The sequence below is a fragment of the Acomys russatus genome, chromosome 21, assembly GCF_903995435.1.
Source record: "Acomys russatus chromosome 21, mAcoRus1.1, whole genome shotgun sequence".
In the NCBI taxonomy this organism is placed as follows: Eukaryota; Metazoa; Chordata; class Mammalia; order Rodentia; family Muridae; genus Acomys; species Acomys russatus.
This window is the reverse complement of record NC_067157.1, coordinates 52,366,843-52,393,779: the sequence shown is the minus strand read 5'-3', so window position 1 is coordinate 52,393,779 and position 26,937 is coordinate 52,366,843. Positions and strand designations below refer to the sequence as shown.

The 26,937-nt window shown below is 42.1% G+C and overlaps 1 protein-coding gene across 3 annotated transcripts; it reads right to left on the bottom strand.

Moving 5' to 3' along the window:
* Positions 1-4,343: 4,343 nt before the first annotated feature.
* Wtap (WT1 associated protein) lies at positions 4,344-26,645 on the bottom strand. Of its 3 annotated transcripts, none has more exons than XM_051164640.1 (8): positions 26,517-26,645; positions 21,512-21,549; positions 19,395-19,450; positions 18,664-18,722; positions 17,249-17,376; positions 12,804-12,982; positions 6,923-7,077; positions 4,344-5,075 (listed from the first exon to the last, which is right to left on the bottom strand). In XM_051164640.1, exons 2-8 carry the CDS (start codon positions 21,539-21,541, stop codon positions 4,495-4,497), a joined length of 1,188 nt encoding a protein of 395 aa, XP_051020597.1. In that variant the 5' UTR covers positions 21,542-21,549; positions 26,517-26,645; the 3' UTR covers positions 4,344-4,494. The 3 variants fall into 3 exon arrangements, with proteins under 3 accessions (XP_051020597.1, XP_051020596.1, XP_051020598.1); XM_051164639.1 differs by lacking the exon at positions 26,517-26,645 and adding an exon at positions 26,286-26,351; XM_051164641.1 differs by lacking the exons at positions 4,344-5,075; positions 6,923-7,077; positions 26,517-26,645 and adding exons at positions 11,763-12,585; positions 26,286-26,351.
* Positions 26,646-26,937: the final 292 nt, after the last annotated feature.

Genomic DNA, 26,937 nt, shown 5'->3' with positions numbered 1-26,937 from the left:
GCAGCAGGATCTCTGTGAGTTCAAGGCCAGCCTGGTCTACAAAGTTAGTCCAGGATAGCCAAGGCTACATAGAAACCCTGGGGGAAAAAAAAAAAAAAGAAAAGTGTTTATGAGCTAGGTGGTAGCATAGGTCTATAATCTGAGCATTTGGAAAACTGACAGGAAGATCAGGAGCCCAAGGGTAGACTGGGCTATATGAGCCTTGCTTTGTTGTGATTTTGTGTTTTCTTAGAGCATGAGTTGGTGGAGCTTGCTCAGTGATGAAAGTGTTTATACGATGAGGAGGACCAGAGTGGGGCTGGAGAGGTGGCTCAGAGATTAAGACCACTGTCTGCTCTTCCAAAGGTCCCGAGTTCAATTCCCAGCAACCACATGGTGGCTCACAGCCACCTATAATGAGGTTGGGTGTCCTCTTCTGGTGTGCATTCAGAACACTGTATAAATGATAAATAAGTCAATCTTTAAAAAAAATCAGCGTTTAGATTCAGAGAACTCATGTAAATATTAGATAGATGTAGACGTCCACCTAGAATTCGAGTCTCAAGGCGGAGACAGGGGACCCCTGGACCAAGCTGGCTAGTTAGATAGGCTGCATTGCTTAGCTGTTGGCTTATTGATTGACCATTCCCCCAAAGTAGACCAGTTGAGAACGACCTGATACCAACCTCAGGCCTCCACACACAAACACACATGGAGAAGTGAGCAGGAACACATTCTTCTAGGGACACTGTGTACTCACTGTCTCCTGCCTGGAGGCTCACCTGGAACCAGCAGAGAACAAGTCAGGAAGCTAACTGCTTTTGTGGAATGCCCCCACAGCAGCACTTAGGCATTCATTAAAGCTCCTCACATGGTCGGCTCAGAGCTGTGTGGGCCAGATGCAAGCCAAAGAGAATGGAGACAAGAATAAGAGAATGGAGGCTGGGCGATGGTGGCGCACACCTTTAACCCCAGCGCTCTGGAGGCTGAGGCAGGCAGATTGCTGCGAGTTCGAGGCCAGCCTGGTCTACAAAGCGAGTCCAGGACAGCCAAGGCTAACACACCGAGAGACCCTGTCTCAGGGGTGGGAGAACAATTTGCATTCTTTCAGTTACTGCATAACCATCACAGGTTGGTCATCTCCAAATATTTGGCACAGTGAGCTCAAAGACTGTCTTCCCCAGCTCAGATTTTGATGTTTCTTCTTTTCTTCCTTTTATTCAGAAGGGTGAAGGGAGGCAGGAACACAGTAAGGGCTGCAGTCAGAATCATGGATGGGTGACTTGCCAGCTTTGAAGTGGATGTTATCAAGGGAGCTTAAATGATTGTCCTCAAAAGGGCAGCCTGAATATTACTTTAAGCATTGGAGTGTCCCAGGTGTCATCACCACAAAAAGGACAACAAAATAAGGATGATGTAAATCTATATGAGTGGGGAGAAAAAGAAGAGAGAAAGCAATACCATTCCTGTTAGCCATGTGGTGGACAAGTAGCTACCTGGCAAATAAAAAAAGGGCGGAGTGTGGGGACTGAAGAGATGGCACAGCTGTTAAGAGCACTTGCTCTTGAAGAGGACCTGGTTCCCAGCACACAGATGGCAGGAAGCTCACAATTGCCTATAAATGCCAGTTCCAGGGCATCTGATGACTGCTTGGTCTCAGTGTATATTAGGTACACACGATGCATATACCTATATACAGACACTATATACATAAACAATTTTTTTTTAGATCAGGCTGGCCTCGAACTCAAGATCCACCTGCCTCAGCCACCTGCATGCTGGGATTAAAGGTGTATGCCACCACAGCTCGGCACAAATCTTTTTCTTAAAGGGAGGTAGGAAGCTTTAGAGAAGGCAAGGACATAGTGTTGGGAAAGCATACTTAGACCAGGGAAAGAAGGAAAAAGTACTGTAATTCGGACAAGCAGGCCAGCTGAGGATGCTGACTAGTATAGGGCAGGAATTCTGAAAAGGAAAACTACATTATCTCATTAAAAGTATATTCCTTAGCATGCCTTAGGGTGTACCTGCATTCTTGAGCAGTGGTCCTTTCCTTAGCAAGGTGAGCAACCTGCTCAACTTTATTAACTTTATTTTTTTAAAGGTTTATTATGTAGACAGTGTCCTGCCTTCATGTTCATCTGCATGTCAGAAGAGGGCACCAGATGTCATAGATGGTTTTGAGACTCCATGTAGTTGCTGGGAATTGAACTCAGGACCTTTCGAAGAGCAGCCAGTGCTCTTAACCTGAGCCATCTCTCCAGCCCCAACTTTATTAACTCTTAAGGGAGAGAGAATAATGGCATGTCTCTGCCCAGAGGTAGATTCTACTCTTTTGATTAAGAGGCAACAGCTTCCGTTTAGTGGCACCTCAAGGCTCTGCATCACCAGAACAACTCTTCAAACTTATTTGTTATCAAGTAAAAAACTTGTATTTGGAAAAAAAAAAATCCAGGCACAGTGGGGAGGCAGAGGCAGGCAGATCACTCTAAGTTTGAGGCTAGCCTGGTCTACAGAGTGAGTCCTGTCTTGAACCACCTCCCCCAAATAAAACCAACAACAAAAAATTTCTATTTGTATTTTAGTAGCAGCTTGACAGAGAGGTGGCCTGTCACCAGGCCTGAGACTTCAAAACTTAACAGTGGCTGACATTTATTGAGCAGTCACTATGTGCTTGATACTTGCTGTACTGAATGATGTATCCTTTACCCTTCCTTCATGTTGAAACTATTCCCCACTGTGATGTATTAGGGTCACGGTGACAGAGCCCTCACCTTTGAGATGACCTCTACCATGTGGGGATATATCCAAGGTCCTCACCAGAAACCAACTCAGCCAGCACATCAAATCACCTCACACATCCAGCCTCCAGAGCTGTAATTATTATCTGTTGCTGACACCCAGTCTGAGCTTAAAACAACACCTCACTTCTACCAACTCAGCTAATGCCCTTTTATTGGGCAGAGCTCTACTCATGTGACAGGATTGCTGACTGTGCTAGGACTCAACCTTTCTACTTTCACAACTACTTAGCCTGGACAGGATCCAACTCCAGAAATAAGGACTGCTTGCTTCATATACAACCATAAATCCTAATTATTCACCAAGCAAATACAACAGAAATGTAAAGTTTATGACATTTGTAAGTCTATATTAAAGTTAGTCATAGTTACACTGCTGTTGGACAATTAATTGGCTCTTGTACACGAATGATTACATACCAGGATAGAAAATTTATGTAAATTGGGTAAAAGGATATGTGTATATATGCATGTGTGTATACATACACACACACACACACCAATAAAACCAAACCCATAGTATTTGATAAATCAAGGGAGTATTTTAGCATATATCCAACTGGTTAATTATATAAAAGTTTATTTAAAATCATACAGGTTTTATTCACCTAAGACTGCACAAAAGGCCAGGTGGTGGAGGCACACACCTTTAGTCCTAACACTTGAGAGGCAGAGGCAAGTGGATCTCTGTGAGTCCAGAACAGCCAAGGCCACACAGAGAAACCCTGTCTCAAAAAACAAAAGGGGGAAAGAATTCACTTAAATAAGATTTTATGTCAAGGGGAAAAACAAAAACAAAAACTTGAAGTAAAGCCACAAACTCCCACTTCATTCTGCAAGAGAAAAGTGCAGTTAAAGTTAGGTGCACAGTGAGACATAATGCACGGCCTGTTGTAGTTTGACCTTTGTATACATACATATAACACACACACACACACACACACGCGCGCGCGCGCGTTACTAGGTGAGTAGGAATTCAGCAATTCAGTGAAAATAAACAGCAACTGCTAACCCAAAAAACAAAACAAAACAAAACCAGGCAGAGGACTCATAATAAAATTTTTTATTTAGGTTTGGTCGGTACAGGTGAGATATACTGGAGTCACAGGGCAATATGCATTAACAGGACACAACAGTTCATAAAAACTTAGTAACTATGCACACAGATTTCTTAAACATTCAGTCACCTAAGGATGAATGCACAGATGTTTGGTGGAAAACTATCTAACATGGAAACTACTAGAGGACTCAGGTCCAACTTTTTAGTGGTAAGAACTACTGCACTGGGCAAACTTGCAGTCATAAGCCCACATCTACTCTAACACGTCTGAGTGGTGCGTAAGTATAGACCAGCATGAGGAAGAATGCCCTTACACAGCACAGGCTAAACAGACACGGACTTACACAGACATCATTGCTATAGAGTCCATTTACAGCTTCACATTCACTCATAGAAAAACAACTTGACCCTACACAAAATGAGCTTTTATCAACGTTCAAAGTAATTAACTGTTACGATTCTCAAAGTGGCAGAGGTATTGAAGCAATTAAAAAGAAAAAAAAAAAAAGAAAGAAAAACAGAAAAAGAAAAAAAGGAATCAAACAAAACAAAAACATCCACAAAAAGGCAAAGTGTGACAAAAGTTTGCATTAATTTTTGACGGTATCCTCTCCCAAATTAAATGACACTGTATAAAAATTTGCTGGAAAAATATTACAAAACTGAACCCTGTACATTTACACTTGAGTCCAAGCCATTTTGAACATGGCGGGAACCCACAGTTCGATTACCTTTCCCACTCACTGCTTTCTCCTCTTGAGGGTCATGACTGGAGTCTGTGTCACCTGAGTGATGTGTGAGAGAGTTTTCACTGCCCGTGGGAGAGTCTACACTTTCATACCCCGCACTGAGTGGGTTTATGTAACTACTACCTCCTCTGCCAGTTCTCTCCTCTGAGCTGTTGGAGGCCTTATTACCATTCCCTGAAGAAGGAAAGTCATCCTCAGGTGTGCTCCCCTCCCTGTGAAATCCAGACCCAGACGTCCTCTGGCGGGAGGAGCTGCCATTACTTGGTCCGTTTGCCAGACGACTGCAGTCTTTGCTTGTGGCCTCTGCCTGGTCTACAGGTTCAGAAGATGTAGTCCTGCTGGTGCTTGGGGCTGAAGCTTGAGACTGCTGCTGCTGGTACTGTGCCAACTGCTGTCGCGTCTCCTTCAGTTGTTGCTGAAGAACTAGAATGGTGCTCTGCATACCCTCTACTTCTTCGTCAAGTTGAATGATGAAGTCATTCAGTTCTGTGCAAAGGAGAGTCAAACCTATTTTAATATCTTAACGTTTTAAGACATTCTGTGCTCTGTGTGTATACATGCACTCACCTGTATATGTATGTACATAAGAGGCCAGAGGCCAATCAACATCAGATGTCTGTCGTCTACAGCTTAACCTCTCACTACCTGGAACTTACCATTTTGGCTCAACTAGCTGACCACCACACCCCAAAATTCACCTTTCCACCCCCAAGCACTGGAGTAATAGACATCCTCCACACAGCTTTTTATACCGCAGCTGGAATCCACATTCAGGTCCTCATACTTGCAAGGCAAGCACTATACCCACTGAGCTACTTCTCCATCCCCTTAAATATTATGTAGTCAACAAATGCTTACCAAGTAAATACTGTTCTGAAACTGAACTAGCATACTTAAAAGAATTTACTTAGAATTTTAATCACCATTCAAGAAGGAGTCCGCAAGTAAAACTGATTCCAACCACCCTGCCTCATACAATTGACCACAGTCTGTAAAATCTAGCTGTGTTGATCCTAAGGCCCCTTCTCTTTATGCTTAGCCAATGCCAGCCTGTCCAGCCCTCAGGACAGTGTTGGCAAAGAAGTATGTGTACTAGTCAAGGTCTGTTCCACATACAAGAACACAGTGACATAAATACCCGGGGACTGCTAAAAGACACAGGTCCACAAAATTTCTAGCTTTAAGAAAAATAGCCTCTTGGGCTGGGCAGTGGTGGCGCACGCCTTTAATCCCAGTACTCAGGAGGAAGAGGCAGGCAGATCTCTGTAAGTTAGAGGCCAGCCTGGTCTACAAAGTGAGTCCAGGACAGCCAACGCTATATAGAGAAACCCTATCTCAAAAAAAAAAGAAAAGAAAAGAAAAGAAAAATAGCCTCTCAATATGTTGCTACAGAACATCTCCCACTTCGCGTGTTTATACACAGTGAAAGCTTAACAACGACCATCACCTACATTGAGCCTCAGCTTACATGTTCACAGTGTGGCTCCATTTCTTACTATTCATCCACTTCACGAAACAAGAAAAAAAAATGTAGCTACACTTGGACAAAAAATAAAGACTATGGGGCTGGAGAGATGGCTCAGCGGTTAAGAGCACTGACTGCTCTTCCAGAGGTCATGAGTTCAATTCCCAGCAACCACATGGTGGCTCACGACCATCTATAATGTGATCTGATGTGCATTGTATACATGATAAATAAATAAATCTTAAAAAAATAAAAATTTAAAAAATAAATAAATAAATAAAGACTATGGTAACAATCACATTTGGTTTGTCTGAGCAAATTTAAATATTCAATCTCCTTCTCACTAAAGACCCTAAGGAAGCTAAGTTACCTTTTGACCACAGAAACTGCCAAGTGTTTCCAAGATTTATACTTAAGAAAAATGGTTAAAGATACTCAAGCACTGAGGTTTTTTGTTTTGATTTGTTTTGTTTTTGTTTTTTCAAGACAAGGTTTCTCTGTGTAGCCTTGGCTGTCCTAGACTCTGCAGACCAGGCTGGCCTTGAACTCACAGCGATCCACCTGCCCCTGCCTCCCAAGTGCTGGGATTAAAGGCATGCGCCACCATGCCTGGCTCTGAGGATCAATTTTTATATCTTAAAACACCTTTATCTTACAAAATTTTCCCAATATGCTATTAGTACCGCAGGGACACCCTAACATTAAAGGCGTTGTTTTACAAGTCAATGGTAGGTGTTGCATGCACAATCTTAGGAAGTCAGCACCTGAGAACAACACACAGAGAGTCTCATCTCCCACAGGCCTGGCAGCCTTTTATAAAGAGCCAGTGCAAAGCTCAAAGCAAACTTTAAACAACAAACCCCCTTACCATCCTGACTGCTTTTAAGCTCCTCACTATATTTCTTCTGTAAAGCCAACTCTGCTTCAAGCTGGGCAATACGGCCCTGGGACAGCTGCCTTCCAAGCTCTTGGTTCTCCTGGATAAGCATTCGACACTTCGCCATTAACTTTTTGCCTGTTTGGCTGTAAAGGAAAGAGCCAATCATCACAAAATGAAGACAAAGCTCTCTAGCGCCGTTGCTCACAATTATTACAGTAGATGTACACATACAGAACATAACTATGTCACAGGAATGCCACCCTGAAATTACCATCTTCTTTTCTGGAACATGTCCATCTTCTGTACTTCGGTATTTTACCAGCAGAGCAGCAAAATTAACCTTAAACAAAAAGTGCCAAATGCTACTTTTTGTTCTCACTGTATGAACTATCATTTGAGGTGTAAGCAGGCCATTTAATATGTATCTTGGATATAACCATTAATGTAACACTGAAAGTCTAAGCTTCATCCAGCAGGAAGGTTCTTTAAAAAGTAGGTGTAGGGGCTGGAGAGATGGCTCAGCAGTTAAGAGCACTGACTGCTCTTCCAGAGGTTCTGAGTTCAATTCCCAGCAACCACATGGTGGCTCACAACCATCTATAATGTGACCTAATGTGCACTGTATACATAACAAACAAATAAATCTTTAAAAAAAAAAGGTGTAGTATCAATTACAAATATATGCCCCCTTCGTTGCCTATAAACACCTATATAACAATGAGAATATAGTCTTACCAGGAAACACACATAAAGGACTCCTTTTAATAGGCAGTTTTTTGGGAATATTTATATTCTATACAAGAATCTTTTAACTAGGACATAAATTTTTGTTCGTTTGTTTTGCCATGTAGTAGACTGCAATCCTACCTCTTAAGTACTAGGATTACAGGTGTGAGCCACTATTATTGATGAGCATTTTAATATTGGCATGTGATTAAGACAGTATAATCCCAAATTACAAAAATGTGGGTTGTTTTCCAAGCCTTGGTTTATCTGTCAGATTGGAGTGCCCTTCTTTTGACCAGCCTTTGCCTATGCTATTCATCTCATACAACAACTGACTGAGTAACCAAAACTGCAAGGAACAATCCAGCAAAATTTCACTACTTTTAGCCTTAACAGTAACAGCAGAAGTAACCTGAAAGGTTCTTTGACTTAAATATGTAATTTCAATACTAACTTTGAGATGTGCATAGGGACAATGCAACATTCTTCTCTTTGGGTTAAACCCAGAATGAACTCATTGGATAAAAACACTTTTGCACTGTACTGTTCTTATTTCTAGTGGGACTTAAACTTGCCAGATACACAGAATCCATCTGATCCTAGAAAACACCAGAACCCTAAAAACAGTAGTACTTTGCGAAACTCTTGCAGATAATGTTGCAGGTTTTCTTAACTGGTAGCTTATGTTATTATAGTATAGTTCAACAACAAAAAGTTATTAAAATATCCTTACAGATATTTGTAGAACAAAAGAACCTGGGTCACTATTGTTCAGAGGAGCCAAGGTAGAAAGCAGCCTTGAAAGCACACAATCCTTTCACTTGTCTAGCACATTCCCTTCAGTTACTGTAGCTCCAGATCCCCTTTCCCCATTTCCTGTAAAACTCCCCAGACTTTAGCCTCCACTGAACAAGTACTTCAAGGTTAATGAGGAAACACGATGTGTAAAGCACATCATTGCCAAAGACAGTGGATCTCCTCCTCCATTCTACTTGACTGCTCACCTTTTGTTTCTTTTTCTTTTTTGAGACAGGGTCTAGCCCAGCTTAGTGGTGTCTGTCTTTAATCCCAGCAGAGTCAAGAGGATCTATGAGTTTGAGACCAGCCTGGTTTAGAGTGGTTTCCAGGGCTACACAGAGAAACCTCTTTCTCGAAATACCACACAGACACGCACAAAGTGGTGGTGGGGGAGACACAGACAGGAGTTTATCCCTGGCTGACTTAGAACAACTGTCCTCAAACTCACAGAATCTGTACACTTCTGCCTCCCAAACACTAGATTAAAGACAGGCGTCACTATGCCTGGTCAACTCTTTCTCCCAATCGTTTGCATTAGATTTTTTCCAACCAGAAATTTCTATTTTTCTATGAATTAATAAAGTGTAAAATATATTAATTGGTCATTTGACCCCACTAGTAAAACATCAAACAAGATCTTGTCTCAAAATCACCTCTAAAATTACTTACATAAGACACCTCAAAACTACTTTAATTTTATGTTAGTAATTGTGCTGTATAAAATTGTGGTCACCACAACACATAAACAAACTCCACACACAAAATACAGTGAGGCTGGGTGTGGAGTGTAGCAAGTGAGGCCATGGGTTCAATCCTAAGTACTCTCCAGGAAAGAAAAGGCTTAGGACAGCTCTACTGTGAAGTGCTTGTCTAGCGTAGTCAAGGCGTTAGCTTCAATGCTCAGCCCCACAAAATTAGTAGAAAGAGAACTTAATTATAAATAAATATTTTTTAAAATGACAGCAGAGGTCTCCTTTATTTTATTTTTTAAAATAGGGGCTGGAAAGTTAGCTCAACAGTTAAGAGCATGGGCGACTTTTCCAGAGGACCCAGGTTTGATTGCCATCACATACATGGTGGCTCCCAGCCTTCGATAACTACAACTCCAAGAGGTTTGACACGCTCTTCTGGCCTCCACATGCACATGGTGCAGACAGAAATACAGACAAATCACTCATTCATTCATTTAAAGATATACACATATATAAAAAGCAAATGCCTTTGTATTTCAAAAATAGTTTTGTCTTCTTCTCGTGTGTATGGGTGTTTTGCCTGCATGTAAGTATGCTGGTGCTGGAAGGAAGCATGTTAGATCCCCTGGACCGGAGTTTTACATGGCTGTAAGGTACAAAGAGGTGCCTCTGGGTCCTTGAACCTGGGTCCTCTGGAAGAGCAGTCAGTGCTCTTAACCACTGGATTAAGAGTCTCAATGTGAAGCCCTGGCTGGCCTTGAACTGTCAGAGATCTGCCTGCCTTTGCCTCCTAAGTGTTAGGATGACTCCTAAAACCAAATAACCAAAGTAGTAGGAAATACTTAAGGACTTTATTATACAATATTCTGCCTACATGTACACCTGCATGCCAGAAGAGGGCACCAGATCTCATTATAGATGGTTGTGAGCCACCACGTGGTTTGCAGGAATTGAACTCAAGACCTTTGGAAGGGCAGGAAGTGTTCTTAACCTCTGAGCCATCTCTCCAGCCCCACAGTCCATCTTTTATTAGTTCTTTTGTTTACTTTTTGAGACAGAATCTACGAATACACTCCCTGAATTCCCTCCCTACTGCATCAGCCTCACCACTGCTGGGATTAAAGGTATGAGCCACCACAGCCAGCTAAAAAAATCTTTACCCCTCAAAATTAGAACGGAAGCAAAGGGGGTGGGGGAGAATAACATATACACAAAAGATACCTCAAGACCCAATCATCTGAATCATTCCACATTGATTACCAATTAAACACTACTTATCTTCAAATTATAGTACTTGATTTGTTCTGGCATATGATTTAATTTTATAACAAAACCTCCATTTATGAGTTGTTAAGTAAGACTAATAAAAAGAAATACTAAGTAACCATTAAAGGGTAGTAATGTAGGTATGCTAAAAACACCCAAAGATAAAAATGGAGGAAAAATAAAGCCTTGAAGAATATGTATGTACCGTATGATTACATTTCTTTAAAACCAGTATACATAAAATCATTGCATATGCACAAATTATCTTGATGATACCCAAGATATTTAGCAGTGGTTACTGGTCCTGCAGAGCAGAATGGGGCAGGTCGACATCAGGTCCAGGAGTGACACTTTCCATCTCCCACCTTTCTCTAATATTTCAATTGTATACATGAGTATGTATTATCTAATTAAGAGAGAAGTTTAACAATAACAAGAAAGCAAGCTCACAGGCCTCAAAGTTACTGTAGCCAAGTAGCAGAGAAAGACTGGCTGAATTTCAGTACACGTTGGTAAATACATTTCACAAATAACTACTTAACCTACTAAGAATATAGTTAGGGTTATTTCTACCATCATCTGAGAATGCATAAAATAAACAAGAAAGATGCAATTTGGTCACAAACTACTTTTAAACAGATTGGTTACTTACCCTCCAAACCCCCAGTGACAATTTTAGAAGCAGACTTGTTCCTGAAAGGTCATACAGATCACTCCTCCAACCCACCCCTGCCCACAATCAGTTCCTTAAAGCACAAACATACAAGATACTTACAATTGATTTGAACGAATAAGAGAGAACTTAAGTCACCCTTGTTAAAACTGCACTTAAGCGTTGGGGCATGCTGGAACATTTATCTTCTACTCATCTCAGACTCCATTATCACCAAGCGAAAATTCAAACTGGTGACTTATAGACGAAAAAAATTCACCTCCAGGACTGGATGGAAGCATGAAGAGCATAATGCCTCATTTCTCTAAATGAGCAGATGAGTTCGCTAGAAATGATCACTATACCTTTGTTCAAGTCACACATCTCACTTGGGCCAGCCCAGAGTTCCAACACATTATTTCCCCAGTCTTCTGACAGGTACCTTGTGAGACTGTCCCACATTATGTTCTACTGCAATATCCTGGGGCCAAATGCCAAGTCTCCTTGTCTTTTATACCATCTGGAATAAAGTCTTTTAAACGAGAGAGCCTTTTCCTTTACTTTAAAGAGCACAGAATAATTTTTTCCAACGTGTTGATGGGCTCTCCATAGTCCCCCAAAGTAAAATATTAAGAGTACAACAAAATTATCAGAGTATTCCTTGTATTAAAAAAAAAAAAAAAAAAAAAAAAAAAAAAAAACCCCAGCTATTTCAAGGCACATTTAATTTAATATCAAGAGATCAATACAAAAGGCCCAAATACAATGAAGGAACACATTCCCCCATTAACACCAAAGACAATGCTGTTTAACATGTGCCTGCTGAATGAGATGAGGGTTTTCTGAATAGAGGGAGTCTCATCACAGCCAATACCATATACAATCTAGTTGTGAAATGAATGCTTATAATGCTTCAAACAGTTTAAACCTGAAGTGTGAGACCACACCTTCACGTTTGTACAGTCCTCAGTTAAGGTTATCTACAGTTTCCACAACCATTCAAAGAACAAACCATTAATAAAGACCACATAAATGTAAGCTCCATTATGTAATATAGAGCTCAGAGCTAAATGGATAAATATATGCACTACTTGTATTGGTAGCTATGACTTGATTGTCTCACAGCTATTAGAAGTTGGTTTTTAGCATATATACCCTTTAAAAGCAAAATTCAGCTCATTTGAGTTTTGACCCAGTAGTTCAACAATCATGAAGTCCACAGTCTTATTGGCATAACTGATGTGCAGTGTCTCTAAGTCACTATGCTCAAGATTAAGAGCGATGCATATTCCATTTTTACATTTTACTGAAATTTTACATGTTCAATTCATGATTTTAAGCCTCTAGGTTTTCAATCCTCCAAACTGTATGAAAACACAGTGTGCCACAGATGTAAGACTTCTGTTTTTCCCTCTATTTTCTTCAAACAGAAACATTTCTCAAATGTCTACATGTCCTAGAAGGGGAATTTTTCGGAGGTGGCCTCTTCTTCGGAATAGTCCGACGGCATCAGGCCTCTGAAGCAAGGGGAGGGGGAAGAGAAAGAAGCTGAAACACAAGGTTCATCTGGTCAGTTTTACATTAACCATTACAAGCTGGACAGTATAAAAATGTGGCTTTTTTGGCTCAAAAAGTCTGAGTCTTGGTGTGGAAACGAGTACTTGGCTGTCCCACCATAGCTTTCTCGAGGTGGGACTGTCAGGGAAGTCTTGACTGGGGAGTATGATTTGTTTACCTATCAGGCGTAAACTTCCAGGCACTCAGTTCATTTTGGGCTTGTTCCAGTTTGTCTTTAGTCTGTTCCAGTTCACCTTTCATTTTTAGGAAAAACAAGTTGATCGCTGGGTCTACCATTGTTGATCTCAGTTGGGCAACACTCGGCTGCTGGACTTGCTTGAGGTACTGGATTTGAGTCTGTGTAAAGCAAAAGAAACAATCACTACCAAATCAAAAGAAATCTTTAAGATGGGAAATACCCTTTTATGAGTTTGACAGTTGGTCATCCTATTTGTTAGGTCTGTAGCCTCTACTATCAATCTCCTTAAGGTTAAGGATGCAGCTCTGTAACAGACAGTACATGTGGAGCAAGAGCCCTGAGTCCAATCCCCACACAAATACACACAATTTCAAACAACAACAAAATCTAGAAAAAGCGCCGATTAAAACTGATCATAAGATGCCAGACGTGGTGGTGCACTCCTTTAATCCCAGCACTCAGGAGGCAGAGGCAGGTGGATCACTGTGAGTTTAAGGCCAGCCTGGTCTACAAAATGAGTCCAGGGCAGCCAAGGCTACACAGAGAAACACTGTCTCCAAAAACAAAACAAACAACCCCCCCCCCCAAAAAACTGAGCATAAGTTGAGATCCAAAGAAACCCTGTCTCAAAAAACCAAACCAAAGCAAACAAACCAAACAAAAACAGCATGATGGTACATGCCTAGCCTACGATTCTAGCACTTAGGAAGTAGGGGGCAGAGGATTTTAAGCATAAGGCCTGCTTGGAAAACAAAACAAGACCTTGTTTCAACAAAACAAAGATACCAAAGGCTGGGGGGTGCAGCCTAGTAGATTACTTGCCTTGCTCACACAAGGCCCTAGGTTTTTGGTCCCTAGAAACACAAAAGGAAACCAAAAAGGGAGAAATTAAAAAACAAGGATTCATTTAAAGCAATTCATGAGGTTACATTTCACTTGGCAATCAAAACAGTACTAACCAAACCAAACAACAAGGGCTGTATAAGATGGGCACTGGTGGCACACACCTTTAATGCCAACACTTGGGAGGCAGAGGTAGGTGGATCTGAGTTTGAGGCTAGCCTGGCCTATAGAGCAAGTTCTAGGACAGCCAGAGATACATAGAGAAACCTTGTCTGGAAAAAAACAAAAACAAAAACAAAAAAACAAAAAAAACAAAAACCAAACCAAACCAAACCAAACAAGGGCTGCACCATGCTCAGCAGTTAAGAGCACTACCTGCTCTTACAGAGGAAGATGAAGAGTTCTAGCTCTCAGCACCCACACTGGGGAGCCCAAGCTGCTTATGAGTGTGTGTATGGGGGGGTATCTGGGGTTTGCAGCAATACCTCTGCATCCTCCAGCAGAAAGCCACACGACATATGCATTAGCAAAATTGGTACATTAAACCAAAACCCAAGCCAGCCAACCAACCAACACAAGCTGAGCATGGTGGTACATGCCGTAATCCCTGTACTTGGGAGGCAGTGTGATCTACAGGGAATTCTGGACCAGCCAGGGTTATATAGTGAGACTTAGTCTCAAAACAACCGAACAACCAACCAAACAATCCCAGTAGTAACATTATAGTTTTATGTTAGCAAAATTCTATAGCCTCTTAAGCAAGATGGCTCCGTAGGTGAAGGCGCTTGCTGTCAAGTCTTTTGACCCCAGTTCAATCTCCAATTGCTGCAAGCTGTCCTCTGACTTCCACATTGAGTAAAACTTTACTGAACATGTAATCATGTGTGTTTTTATTTAGGCCAGAGAACAAGCATGATGTTAGCCTTGGTGTAAACCTCTTCTATTTTTCCTTCCTCAAACAGTGGAGAAAAAGTATCACTGGCCTGCCACCTGCTGATTTATGGCAAGGAAGCCCCAGGGATCTGCCTCACTCCACTGGCCTGTCTCCCTAGAGCTGGAATTATAAATACACCTCCCCATGTGTAAAAATTTACATGGCTCTGGGGGATTAAACTCAGGCCCTGAAGCCGTACAGACATTTCCTTAGATTTGCATTACTATCTGAAATTATCATCACCTGTTTAAATTTCTACACTCTTATTTTCATCCCTAACTCCAACAGAAAGAGGCCCTACTAAAGTAGCCCAGTGTCTATCTAACTGCTAAATTAACAACTCACAATTTGTATATTCACTAAAACTAACTTTTGGCCAGACACTCTTTTTATATATTTATTCATTTGGTCAGGTGTGGTGGTGCATGCCTGTAATCCTAACACTCATAGGCAGAGGCAGGCAGATGTGAGTTTGAGGCCAGCCTGGTTTAGACAGTGTGTTCCAGATCAGCCAGGGATATAGAGAACCTGTCTTTAAAAACAAAACCAAAAGCCGGGCGTAGTGGCGCATGCCTTTAATCCCAGCACTCGGGAGGCAGAGGCAGGCGGATCGCTGTGAGTTCGAGGCCAGCCTGGTCTACAAAGTGAGTCCAGGATGGCCAAGGCTACACAGAGAGACCCTGTCTCGAAAAACCAAAAAAAAAAAAAAAAAAAAAAAAAAAAAAACCAAACCAAAAAGATTTATTCATTTTTTTATATGAGTGCTTTACCTACATGTACCACCACCTGTGTTCCCAATACTCAGAAAGGTCAGGAAAGGGTTTGGATCTGTTGGGAATGGAGTTATGGCTGCTGACAATTGAACCTGGGTCCTCTTCAAGAGCAACAAGAACTCTTAACAGGTGAACCACTCTCTAGCCTGCCAACACTATTAATCATTCTTCACCTGGGTGGATAGAAGAGTTAAGGCTGCACCTCCTGTTTTCTTAACACTGTGCTCTGTCCTTTCTAAATTCCATCTCTTTCACAGTCAGTCAGATCATATAAACTTGAGACCCACCTATGGTTGATTCTTAAATACCTTCTCCAACAAAATCTAACGATCAAGTCTATTGACTATGCCTAAAATACTATCTTATCACATCCTTCCCAGCTACCAGTGACTTTACTGTATGATTTAAATGGTCTCTAATCTCCTAGGGGTGTGGGTGTCACTTAATAGGACAGTTGCCTAGCATGTGAAAAGCCACACAAATAAGGTATGTTGGTGTGCTCAGTCGGTAGAGACAGGAAGATCCGAAGTACAGTCATCCTCAGTTACTAGAGAGTCTAGGGCTGGGCCACATATTTCAAGCATACAAACAAGAGTGAAAAAATAAAGACAGACAGACGGATAGACAGACAGATATCTACCTTTCCATACTCAAGCCAGTCATCTACAAGAGATACCAGCTAATCAACCCCATAAATCTCTTGCTGTAAAATTATCCACTGGTAGCCAGGTAGGGTGCACACCTTTAATCCCAGCACTGGGGAGGAAGAGGCAAGTTCAAGACCAGCCTGGTCTACATAGGGAGTTCCAGGATAGCCATGGCTACATAGTGACACACTGTCAACAGAAAACAAAAAACAAACAACAAAAAATAAATAAATAAAAATTCCTTAAAGTTAAAAAAATTCTCCAGTTGTTACTTATATCTAGGATAAAACCTAAATCCCCAAGCCCTTAACTAGGTTTCAACCTTACCTAAAACTCTTAACTTATGTGCCCTTTCTTTGTGTTTTGTTCCCAATGCTGCCTGCAAAGCCTCACCTCTGAATTGTAACTAGAAAAACAATGGCTGCACTATTTAGGAGAAGGCATAAATAATATGACCAGAGCTGAAGAGACAGCTCAGTGCTTAAAGCACTGACTGCACCTGCAAAGGACCTTGCCCAGTTCAGTTTCTGGAGCTTACTTGGTGATCACAACCGTTACTAATTCTACTTTCAGGAGATTCAATGCCCACTCTGCCCTCCACAAGCACCAAACATATATGCAGTGCAGACACAAACACAGGCCAAATGCTCATACACATAAAATAAAAATAAATATTAAAAATACGACAAGAAAAGGTTATGGTTAAGAAAATAAAACAAGCCAGGCATGGTGACGCACACCTTTAATCCCAGCACTCAGTTAGCAGAGGCAGGTGGATTGCTGTGAGTTCAAGGCCAGCCTGGTCTACAAACAAGAGTCCAGGATAGCCAAGGCTACACAGAGAAATCCTGTCTTGAAAAACCAAAAAACAAACAAACAAAAGAAAAAACAAAAAAACCTCAAAAGGTGATGGGCACCCCCACACACAAAGTCTTCGACCACACACAGTGAGTCAAAGTGCCACTGAATAAACAATAGTTGGAGGTTCAGATGTAGGTAGCACTAATTGTCTAGGTCTGGCAAAAAATACCCAACTACATCAAAATTAGGAATCAAAATAAAACCAAGGATCCGAGACCCTTTGGTCACGTAGGACCCTCCTCTCCCACCCACTCTCCATTCCATCCTTTACAAAATATGCACTTATATTCACCATCACCACTATTTAAAAATAACCTGCAGTGGTGTGGACTCCTCAACTAAAGATTACAACGTTGAGATACTTACAGTACACTCTTGCATCTCCTGTTCCTTCGTTGCTAGTCGCATGACTAGAATGTTTTCCCTGCGTGCAGACTCCTGCTGTTGTTGCTTCAGCTTTTCTTCAGATTCCCTTAAGCCCGTCACATCGTTTGCTGAGTAAATGAAGAGAGATCCAAAACATTACAAACTCATTTCAAGATCAAACTGAACCAACCAAAACAAAGTTCTATCTGTCAAGAATAATTTAAAAACTCACTGCCTTTAAGTTTTCATACTATTTTGAAACAAAGGTGTTTTTTCCTGATCATGAGAACTCCCCTAGGAAGCAATGATGTTATAATACCACTGAGCTGTTTCTGCACTTTCATCATTCCCATGTAAACACCGTAAGCCACGGTATCTACACTCACTTATAGTACATTTAGTATTTATAAAAATCCCAATTATTGAGCTGGAGAGATGGCTCAGAGGAGCACTGACTGCTCTCTTCCAGAGGTCCTGAGTTCAATTCCCAGCAACCACATGGTGGCTCACATCCATCTATGATCTAATGCCCTCTTCTGGCCTGCAGGTGTACATGCAGGGCAGAGCACTGTATACATAATAAATAAATGTCAAAGAAAAAATATTTCCAACGATACAATCTAACCTACTCAATATAACAATGACATTAACTCGCCTGGTATGGCAGTAACCAGTCTATATCACAGCACTCAAGAGGCTGTGGTACAGAGATCTTAAGTTCCAGGACAGCTTCTGCTACATAGCATAAGACTCTGTCTCAAAAAGCAACATAAAACAAAAGCCACTGACTACATGAACAAACAGCACCATAACCTTCTGTGAGTCATGCCTATGTGAATAATGTAGCCATGCAATTATTAACATTTTGGAAGATGCAGTTATCTAGACTGGGAGAGCGATAGTAGTTATTATGCTTCACAGTAGTATGTTACTCTAACTCAGTGACAGTACTAGACCAACAGTTGCTGTTTAAAGCATCAAGTTTGTTGTTTGGCAGATTTTGAAAACTGTACACAAAGAGCTATATCCTAGTGTCACTCAGGCTCTCACAACTCCATCACTGATTGCTTCTATTCACTGTCCCTTCTATGCTAACAGTTCATGTAATTAACATCCTATGTGAACATAGGCACACATCAAAAGTTCAAAGTAGTTAAGTTATCCTACTTGTACTTAATTTTGAAAACACATTATCTGTCTTTCATGGTGCCTGGGATTTATCAGGGGAAAAAATATCACCTCTCAAACACCATTCATTCCATTTCCTAGATTCCTACAGTGTCTAGACACAGCTCTTATAATAAAATGTTTAAACAACAACAAAGCCCCTGCATCTGCTTCAACAAAGCTGATTTACTCTTTAACAAGTCTTCAAAACACAATATACAATCTTTATTTAGGAAGATCGAACTTACAATTCAGATCCGTGTACTTCCCCTCCAAAGCTTGGACATATGCTTCGTATTGTTTCCATCTAATAAAAACAAATTCATATTAGTGGCTACATTGATATCACCTGTATTAAATATACTAGAAAATCATACCCACAATCATAAGAGCAAAACTGCACGATTGTTTTTAACTTTGAGATAATCACAAACACAATTTAACCAGCAACAAAATTCACTGGCCTCACTGTTTCTTCTCAACTTACAGAATGCAGGTAAAAGAAGTTATATCAAGGTAAAAGAACACAGATACCCCCCAAATTCCTAACAAACAAAGAAACAAACCCAAACCCAAATCCCCAAACAAATAAACAAAACAGCACAACCATGACAGATACTGTAGTGGTGCCTGCCTGTATTCCCAGCCCTTGGTGGGCTAAGACAGGGGGATCATTTTTTTTGTTTGTTTGTTTTTTTGAGATAGGGTTTCTCTGTGTGGCATTGGCTGTCCTGGACTCCCTTTGTAGACCAGGCTGGCCTGGAACTCACAGCGATCCGCCTGCCTCTGCCTCCCAAGTGCTGGGATTAAATGCGTGCACCACCACGCCCGGCCCGACGGGGAATCTTAACTTCCATCGGAAGACACTGCTTCAAACAAATATAATCCACAAAACAGGCAAACCCAAACCACAGAGGTATAAGGTATTACAGTAGTCACAGTATATAGTAAATAGATTTTTGATGAAAGAACATTTTACCTTAGAATCAACTCATCCCGTGCCATAACTTTGAAGTCTGTTTCACTCAGACGGACCTACAAAGAAAATTAAAATGGACTGAATACTCTTCCAAAGTGCAAAACTGTTGCCACAGGAGCAACTCTAAAAAATACCCTGACTGCTCCTTTTAAACTAAAAGTAAGAGCCGCACAGAGCGAATTGCAGGGCAGCCAAAGGCACACAGAAAAAGCCTGTCTTAAAAACCAGAAACCAAATAAATAACGAGTATGAAACAAAAACAGCACAACTATGATAGAGCTATACTATACAGCACTCCTCAGCAGTGAGAAGTTACCAGTGAGAAAATAATCTCAAAAGGACACACATGCATGATTTTCTTTATGAAGGCACTCAGGAAGTTAAAGAAACAGAAAACAGATTATAATTACAAGTTGGGGAAGGAGGGAGGGGGTGAAAATGCCTGTAAGGAGAGCCCTGTGGTGAGGATTCAGATGCTTATCTTGATTGGTGGTTGTCACACAAAGCTGCACATGTGACAGAATTGCAGTTTTCACACACAGAGAATGTTTGAAAAACTGTGACTATACCAGTTTCCTGGCTTTAGTTAACCTAGATGTTGGTATTGAAAGAGGCTCAACACCTTTGAATATCTTTAAAAACTTATCAGCCAGGGATGGTGGCGTATGCTTGTAATCCCAGCACTGGGGAGGAAGAAGCAGGGAGATCTCTGTGAGTTCGAGGCCAGCCTGGTCTACAAAGCGAGTCCAGACAGCCAGGGCTATACAGAGACAAACCCTGTTTTGAAAAACCAAAAAATGTTTTTACAAGGTCTAAATATTAATTTCAAACACCACTGTTATAATAAAAAACAGAGAAGAAACATTAGAGAAAGCAAAAGGCAGTTCCCACATCACTGAACACTTAGTTCTTTGTTCACTTCATGAGTAATGTGACTCCAAAACTTAAGGCAGAATTTTATATAATATCTATTACATTGTAGAGGTGACATTCATTTACATGGTATTAAGGTGAGTCTTTGTATATTGGGATTGTTAGTTGCTGAACCTGCTGTGAGCTAAATGCTAACAGACTCTGGTACTGTCATTGTTACTGAGGAATAGCCTGTCTCAATGCTGTGTAAAATTTATGCCCCAATTATCTCTGATTGGCTAATAAAGAAGTTGAAGAGTTTATGACTAGGCAGAAGAGACAGTAGGGGGTGCTTCCATTCTAAATCTGGGGCTCCCGGGGAGAGAGGGGAGGGGGTGGGACGACAGGTAACTGGGCACATGGCTGGGAAGTAGGTCAGGTTAGCATAGTTGAGTTAGAATAGATGGTATCTGCCAAGTTGTGGTGCTTGAAAGCTTATTATAAATGTAACAGGTCTTTGTATCATATTTGGGAGCTAGAGGGGACATAGAAAAAAACCTTTATTATGACATTAAATTGATCATTTAAATATCTAATGTTTTTCCAACTGAATCACAAATTTTCCCATATATTATATCACTTTTTAATAAAACTTCAAGGCATATGTACTAACTTATAATACAAATGTAATAATAGCCAAATTCAGTTTAGAACCAGAAAAATCAAAAGTTAGGAAATAAAGAGAGACTAGAAGAACTAACTAGCTGTAGCTTGAAAAATATACAAGTGGAGAGATTTAAGTTACAACATAGAGAAAACAGGAACACTCACATACACAATCTGTGAAATGTTTACAAATTGTGTGTGTGTGTGTAAATATTCATGTAACACAGCTTAAGAATCGAAGATGACAGGGCTGGAGAGATGGCTCAGTGGTTAAGAGCACTCACTGTCTCCTCTTCCAGAGGTGCTGAGTTCAATTCCCAGCAAACACATGGTGGCTCACAACCATCTATAATGTAATCTAACGCATACTGTATACATAATAAATACATAAATCTTTTTAAAAATTTCCAAAAAAAAAAAGGAAAACCATAGAAATACTGTAACGCTTTCTAAAAGTTGTGATCATTCTGAGTACATACAGATACACATCTCACACTTTGCAGCCCCTGATGCAAAGAACAAGAGAGAATAGGTGAAAAATAAGGCCATAGTCCCTTAAACTTAAAAAAGATGAAGTATTTGAAGCTGCTAAAACATACCTTTTTAGGAAGAGGTTCTTCGTTGGTCATCTTGCACCCTAAAGGGGGGGGTAGGAGGAGAGAAGGGTGTTGGGAAAAGATTTTCAGTTGATTTTCTTTCAATTAAAGTTTCTCCCCTCAAAGTTAAAACAAAATTGTTTCTTTCACACTGGTTATTAACAAATGTTAGTGTAATATAGTGACTAAAATAATCCTGTATTTCACAATAGTTTGATCGATCAATTCATTCACTGCAGTGAAATCAAGTGAACCTAGGACTCTTCACATTTTAATTTTTAGCCCAGGACACCTTCAAAAAAGGCACAAAGACATGAGTACCTCCTCTAACTTCCACCATATTTCCTTTGCTAACATCCTTCATTATTGTGGTTATGTGATTTTTTTTAGAAGTTCTTTAAAAAATGTTGACAGTCAACCAGGCCTTAGAAGGCAGTCTAGGCATGTTGCTGAAGGGATAGAAGGCAGCAGTTTCCTGGCCTTGACTTCTACAGCACTGTGTGTAGACAGTGAAGCAGAACCCATCATGTAATACACTGCTCGAATGACACTAAATATTCGGCATACACCTTAACGAAAATATGCTTATACCATATAAGTGCATGTCAAAGTAACCTCAGTTTCAAAATTAGCTTCTTTAGATATATTTACACAAAATTCAGGCAACTCAAGAGAACCACTCCATGCTACTGTTTTTTAGAATGAATGCTAGTAGCACTCATTACTTATTAAACCACAATTGTACCTTAAATAACATTGCAAGTTGGGAAATAAATACATAGAATAGGGACAGCTAACCTAACAAATATAAAACTTTCATTAGAAGATTCCATAAATATTACTGGAGTCAGTTTGGGGGCCAGTACTTTTTAAAATCTAAATTGTTTTGAAGTAATAACTACACAATAAGGCGTGAGTCTTGGGTTGGAGGGATGGCTCAGCAGGTAGCTGCTCTCAAATTAGACCTAAGTTCAGATCTCAGCATCCACATAAGGTGACTCACAACTCCATCACCTCTGATAACCATGAATACATGCATAGTATACAATTAAAAATAAATCTTTAATAAAAGTTCTTATAATGAACACACCTGCTATCTTCTTTTTATTTGGGGGGGTGGTGGTGGTTTCAAGACAGGGTTTCTCTGTGTAGCCTTGGTTGTCCTGGACTTGCTTTGTAGACCAGGCTGGCCTGGAACTCACAGGGATCCACCTGCCTCTGCCTCCTGAGTGTTGGGATTAAAGGCATGTGCCACCAGTGCCCAGCTCCTGCTATCTTCTAATATTCAAATTTAACCAGGAATCAAACACAGTTCTGTTTCTCAAAGTATATTCATCAAAGTTCCCTTACATCTTTAGCTGTTTTTCCCATTTTATTTTACTTACCTATACCTATCAAAAACTCTTTAACTATAAGCTGGGTGTGGTGGCATATCCCTCAAATCTGAGCCCTCTGGAAGGATGGGAGGTGGATCTCTTGTGTTTTGAGGCCAGCCTGCATTCAGAGTTCCAGACAGACAAAGCCGTAGAGACTCTGTCACAAAATTCTAAACTATTAAACTGAAAACTTTGTTATGTTGATTCTTTTTTTATTTTTCCAGACAGAGTTTCTTGCTTTGTAGGCCAGGCTGGCCTTGAACTAAGAGACCCACCCACCTGTCTCTGCCTCCGGAGTGCTGGGATTAAAGGTGTGCGCCACCACGCAGAGGCTGGAGATTTTCAAGTTCTACATAGCAAGGAAGTTGCAGGCCAGCCAGGGTTGTATAGACACATCATCTTAAAAACCAAATCAAAACTGAAAAACTCAAACATGACCAGTCTGCCAACCTTCCAACAGATGTAAGATGACTGGTTTTAAAATTACATAAGGGGAAAAAGCAGCTGGAGAAATGGTTCAGAAGTTAAGAATACTGTTCTCTGAGAGGACTGGGGTTCAATTCCCAATACCCACATTACAGGTCATAACCAGGACAGGGGAACTGACATCCTCTTCTGAACCTCCAAGGGCACTACATGGACACAGTACAGAGACATATGTACAGGCAAAACCACTCATACGCATAAAATGGAGTAAGTATATTTTAAAATTTAAGTTATTTGTGTAGACAATTCAGAGATAATGATATCTCAATTTTGAATACCATCTACTTTTTTTTTTTTTTTGGCGCCATCTACTCTTGATACCTAGCTTAGATTATGGAATTCAGTTTTAGTTGACCAGGTGCCTGACATTCCAGATCATAACACTATGACCCTAAGTTAGGCAACTTCATACTTTCTGGAGAAAGGCCAATGTAACTTATGCAAGAAGGCATGTATGTATATGTCTTACTGAAATACATCACAATGGATATAAAAACATCCATCATCTGACGGTGCTGGAGCCTCAGTACTGCAGGAAAAGGGGACTATTTAGAAATCAGACCACTAGGTCAACCAGCTACATGTTCATTTGAACAAGTCACTCAACTCTCGGGGCTTCAATACTCTCTTCAGCAAAGAGAATACCAGTGTTGCTTGGTGCACACAGTGCTGCAGATCTGTTATTGGTACCATAAAAACACTACACAAACAAGGAGTGCTTGGACACAATCAACATGGAAAAAAAATTAACGAACTCCACCAACTTTGTCTCTAAGTCAGGGAACACTGGTAAGAATGAATTCTAGTCTGATGGAACAGCCTAACACTATACCCAATAGCTTATATAAGAATACTGAGCCGGGCGTGGTGGCACACGCCTTTAATCCCAGCACTCGGGAGGCAGAGGCAAGCGGATAGCTGTGAGTTCAAAACCAGCCTGGTCTACAAAGTGAGTCCAGGATGGCCAAGGCTACACAGAGAAACCCTGTCTCAAAAAACGGAAAAAAACACTGAAAAATTTCCCCAAGAAATATTAAGTATTTAGAGAAAGAAAGTAGGAGATAGTTAAATGCTGCCTTACATCTTTTTTTGTTTTTTTGGGGGGTTTTTGAGACAAGTTTTCTCTATGTAGCCTTGGCTGTCCTAGACTCACTTTGTAGATCAGGCTGGCCTCGAACTCACAGCGATCCGCCTGCCTCTGCCCCCAAGTGCTGGGATCAAAGACATGCGCCACCACACCCAGCTACATCTTATTTTGTTAAGGGCCACTAAAATAAAACTTCTAAAGAGCACGATACAAGTAATTCAACTATATTATACAGCAATAATCAAGACAGGAGGGACCTCGGAAGTGTCAGTGCTCTGTCCAAATACATCAAAAGGCTATTACAAACCGTAATGTAAACACTCATCTGCCCAGGAGTGAAGAACTGAAGCACTCTTGGGAACACATTTGCCCAAATCCTTAAAACCCAGCTTCAACCATATCAGAAGCCACCTAGTGGGTCAAAACCTTTCCTCAACTTGCCCAAGCAGCTATGAATGAATGAACGAATGAAAGAAACCTAGCTACCTCGAAAATGTCTCAGGTTTCAATGGTTTTAAATGACTACATGTTTACCTATGAAAAAACCTGATGCTCAGTCTAAAAAACAAAAGAAAACAAAAAAACAAAAACAAACCAAACCACCTGTCATTTTACAAAGATATATGACTTTATGAATGTTCTGCATGCGTGTATGTATGCGCACCACGTGCCTTCCTGGTGCCACCCACAGAGGTCAGAAAACAACAGTTGGACTCCCTGGAACTGGAGTTGAGGGCAGACTCAAGCCAAAGACGTCATTTGGGTGATGCGAACTCAAGTCCTTTGGAGGAGCAAAAAGTGCTCTTAACTGCTGGGCCACCTCTCCATCCCCAATGCTCAAAAAATGAAAAGGGAGGGGGGGGGGGAAGATCTGTGACTTTCACTTATCTTCCGAAACAATAAAATGAACTAAATTTTAAAAACTATGTTAGAGGGAATACGATGAAAAGAGCGTAAGTAAAACTTACAACCAAATAACTATAAAACTTAACGACGATAACATGCTCCTTGAAGCTGTAACATGTTCACCGAGTCTTAGTCCTTTGGGGTCAAATTAACTGACTTCCTCATTATCAAACCAAGCTGTGTGTGGGCTGGGGGAATAGCTCAATGGCAGAATGCTGGCCTAGCCTGCACAAGGCCTAGCTTTCCATCCCTAGGTGGCCCCGCCTCAAGAAAACATGTATACAAACACAAAAACTTAGGCCTTTTCCCACTGTGCATTCACTATCTTATGAAAAACAATTTTAAATATGGTCAAATCTGCCTTTCAGAGGTCCAAAACTAGACTAAAAGGTCATGAAAACATTCGCAAAGCTGTCAAAACAAAACAAAACTCAAGTATTCTCACAACGCGTACGCAAACGAAAGTCCACGGGAGAACCTGGCTGCAATTAACAAGCTACTGCATGCGTGGCGTTAAAATTCGTTTAAGAAAAGGAAAACCCAAACCCTTCGTTTGTTCCTTGCAGAACAAACCTTGGCGTCCCCGGGAACCAGCCCTGGGAGGTGGGAGGGGGCGACAGAGGCGGGGAAAGGGCCGGCATGGCCAGTCAGCCCCGAGAGGGCGGCCTCCGGCCTCCCCGCCTCCCCGGCCGCGGGAACGCCCGCCTTGTCCCCAGGCGCAAGGGACGGAAGTAAAATGGCCCTGAAGCGGTGTAAGCGTCCCTGCAGGCAGCAAGCCGCTCTGACTAACGGGAAGCCTGCGCGGCCGCAGGCCCAGGCGCCTTCCGGGCCCGGCGTGCGTTTCTCCGGGTCCCGGGCGGCCGTGCCTCGATCCCCGGCCCCGCAGGCCCTCCCGGCCTTTCCCGCGGCTCGCCGCACCTACCTTTCCAGCCCGAGGCTGCGCGGGCGCCGTCAGTCACATAGGCCGAGGCCGCGCCGCCGCCGGCGCCCCCGCGCTCCTCCCGCCGCAGCCCCGGCGCTAGCCTTTATTTGCGGGTCTCGCAGCCACAAAATGGCGCTGAGGGAGGAAACCAGGCCCCGCCGCCGGCCCCGCCCCGCCTGAGCGCGCCCCGCCCCGAGCGCGCCGCCGCCACCCCGCCCGTGGCCCACTCACCCGCGACGCGCCTCTCGGGCACCGCCTCGGGCACCCCGCCGGGCGCCTCCGGTGAGGACAGGCGAGGGGAGGCCGGCCCGGCCCGCTCGGGGCCTCGGGTCGTGGAGGCGCCGCCGCACCGAGACCGTCCGCGGAGTCCCGCACCTGCCCCGTAGGGGCTCTGCCAGCGCAGCCCGGCTCGGGAGGGAAGCGGCCGGAGAGGAGGGCGGGCCCGCGAGGTCGGAGGTCACCCGCGAGGCATCTCGGGACGGCGGCCGCCGCTGGACACGCTCGGCCGGGCCACCTGCGACTCCAGCACGGCCTGGGCGGAGGAATCCCAGCCGGCGGCACGTGATTGGCTGTTCAGTGCACTCCGCTCCGCGCGGGATGCTTCCGCGCGCCGTCGCCGGAATGCGGAGACGGCGGCTCCACGCCTGGATGC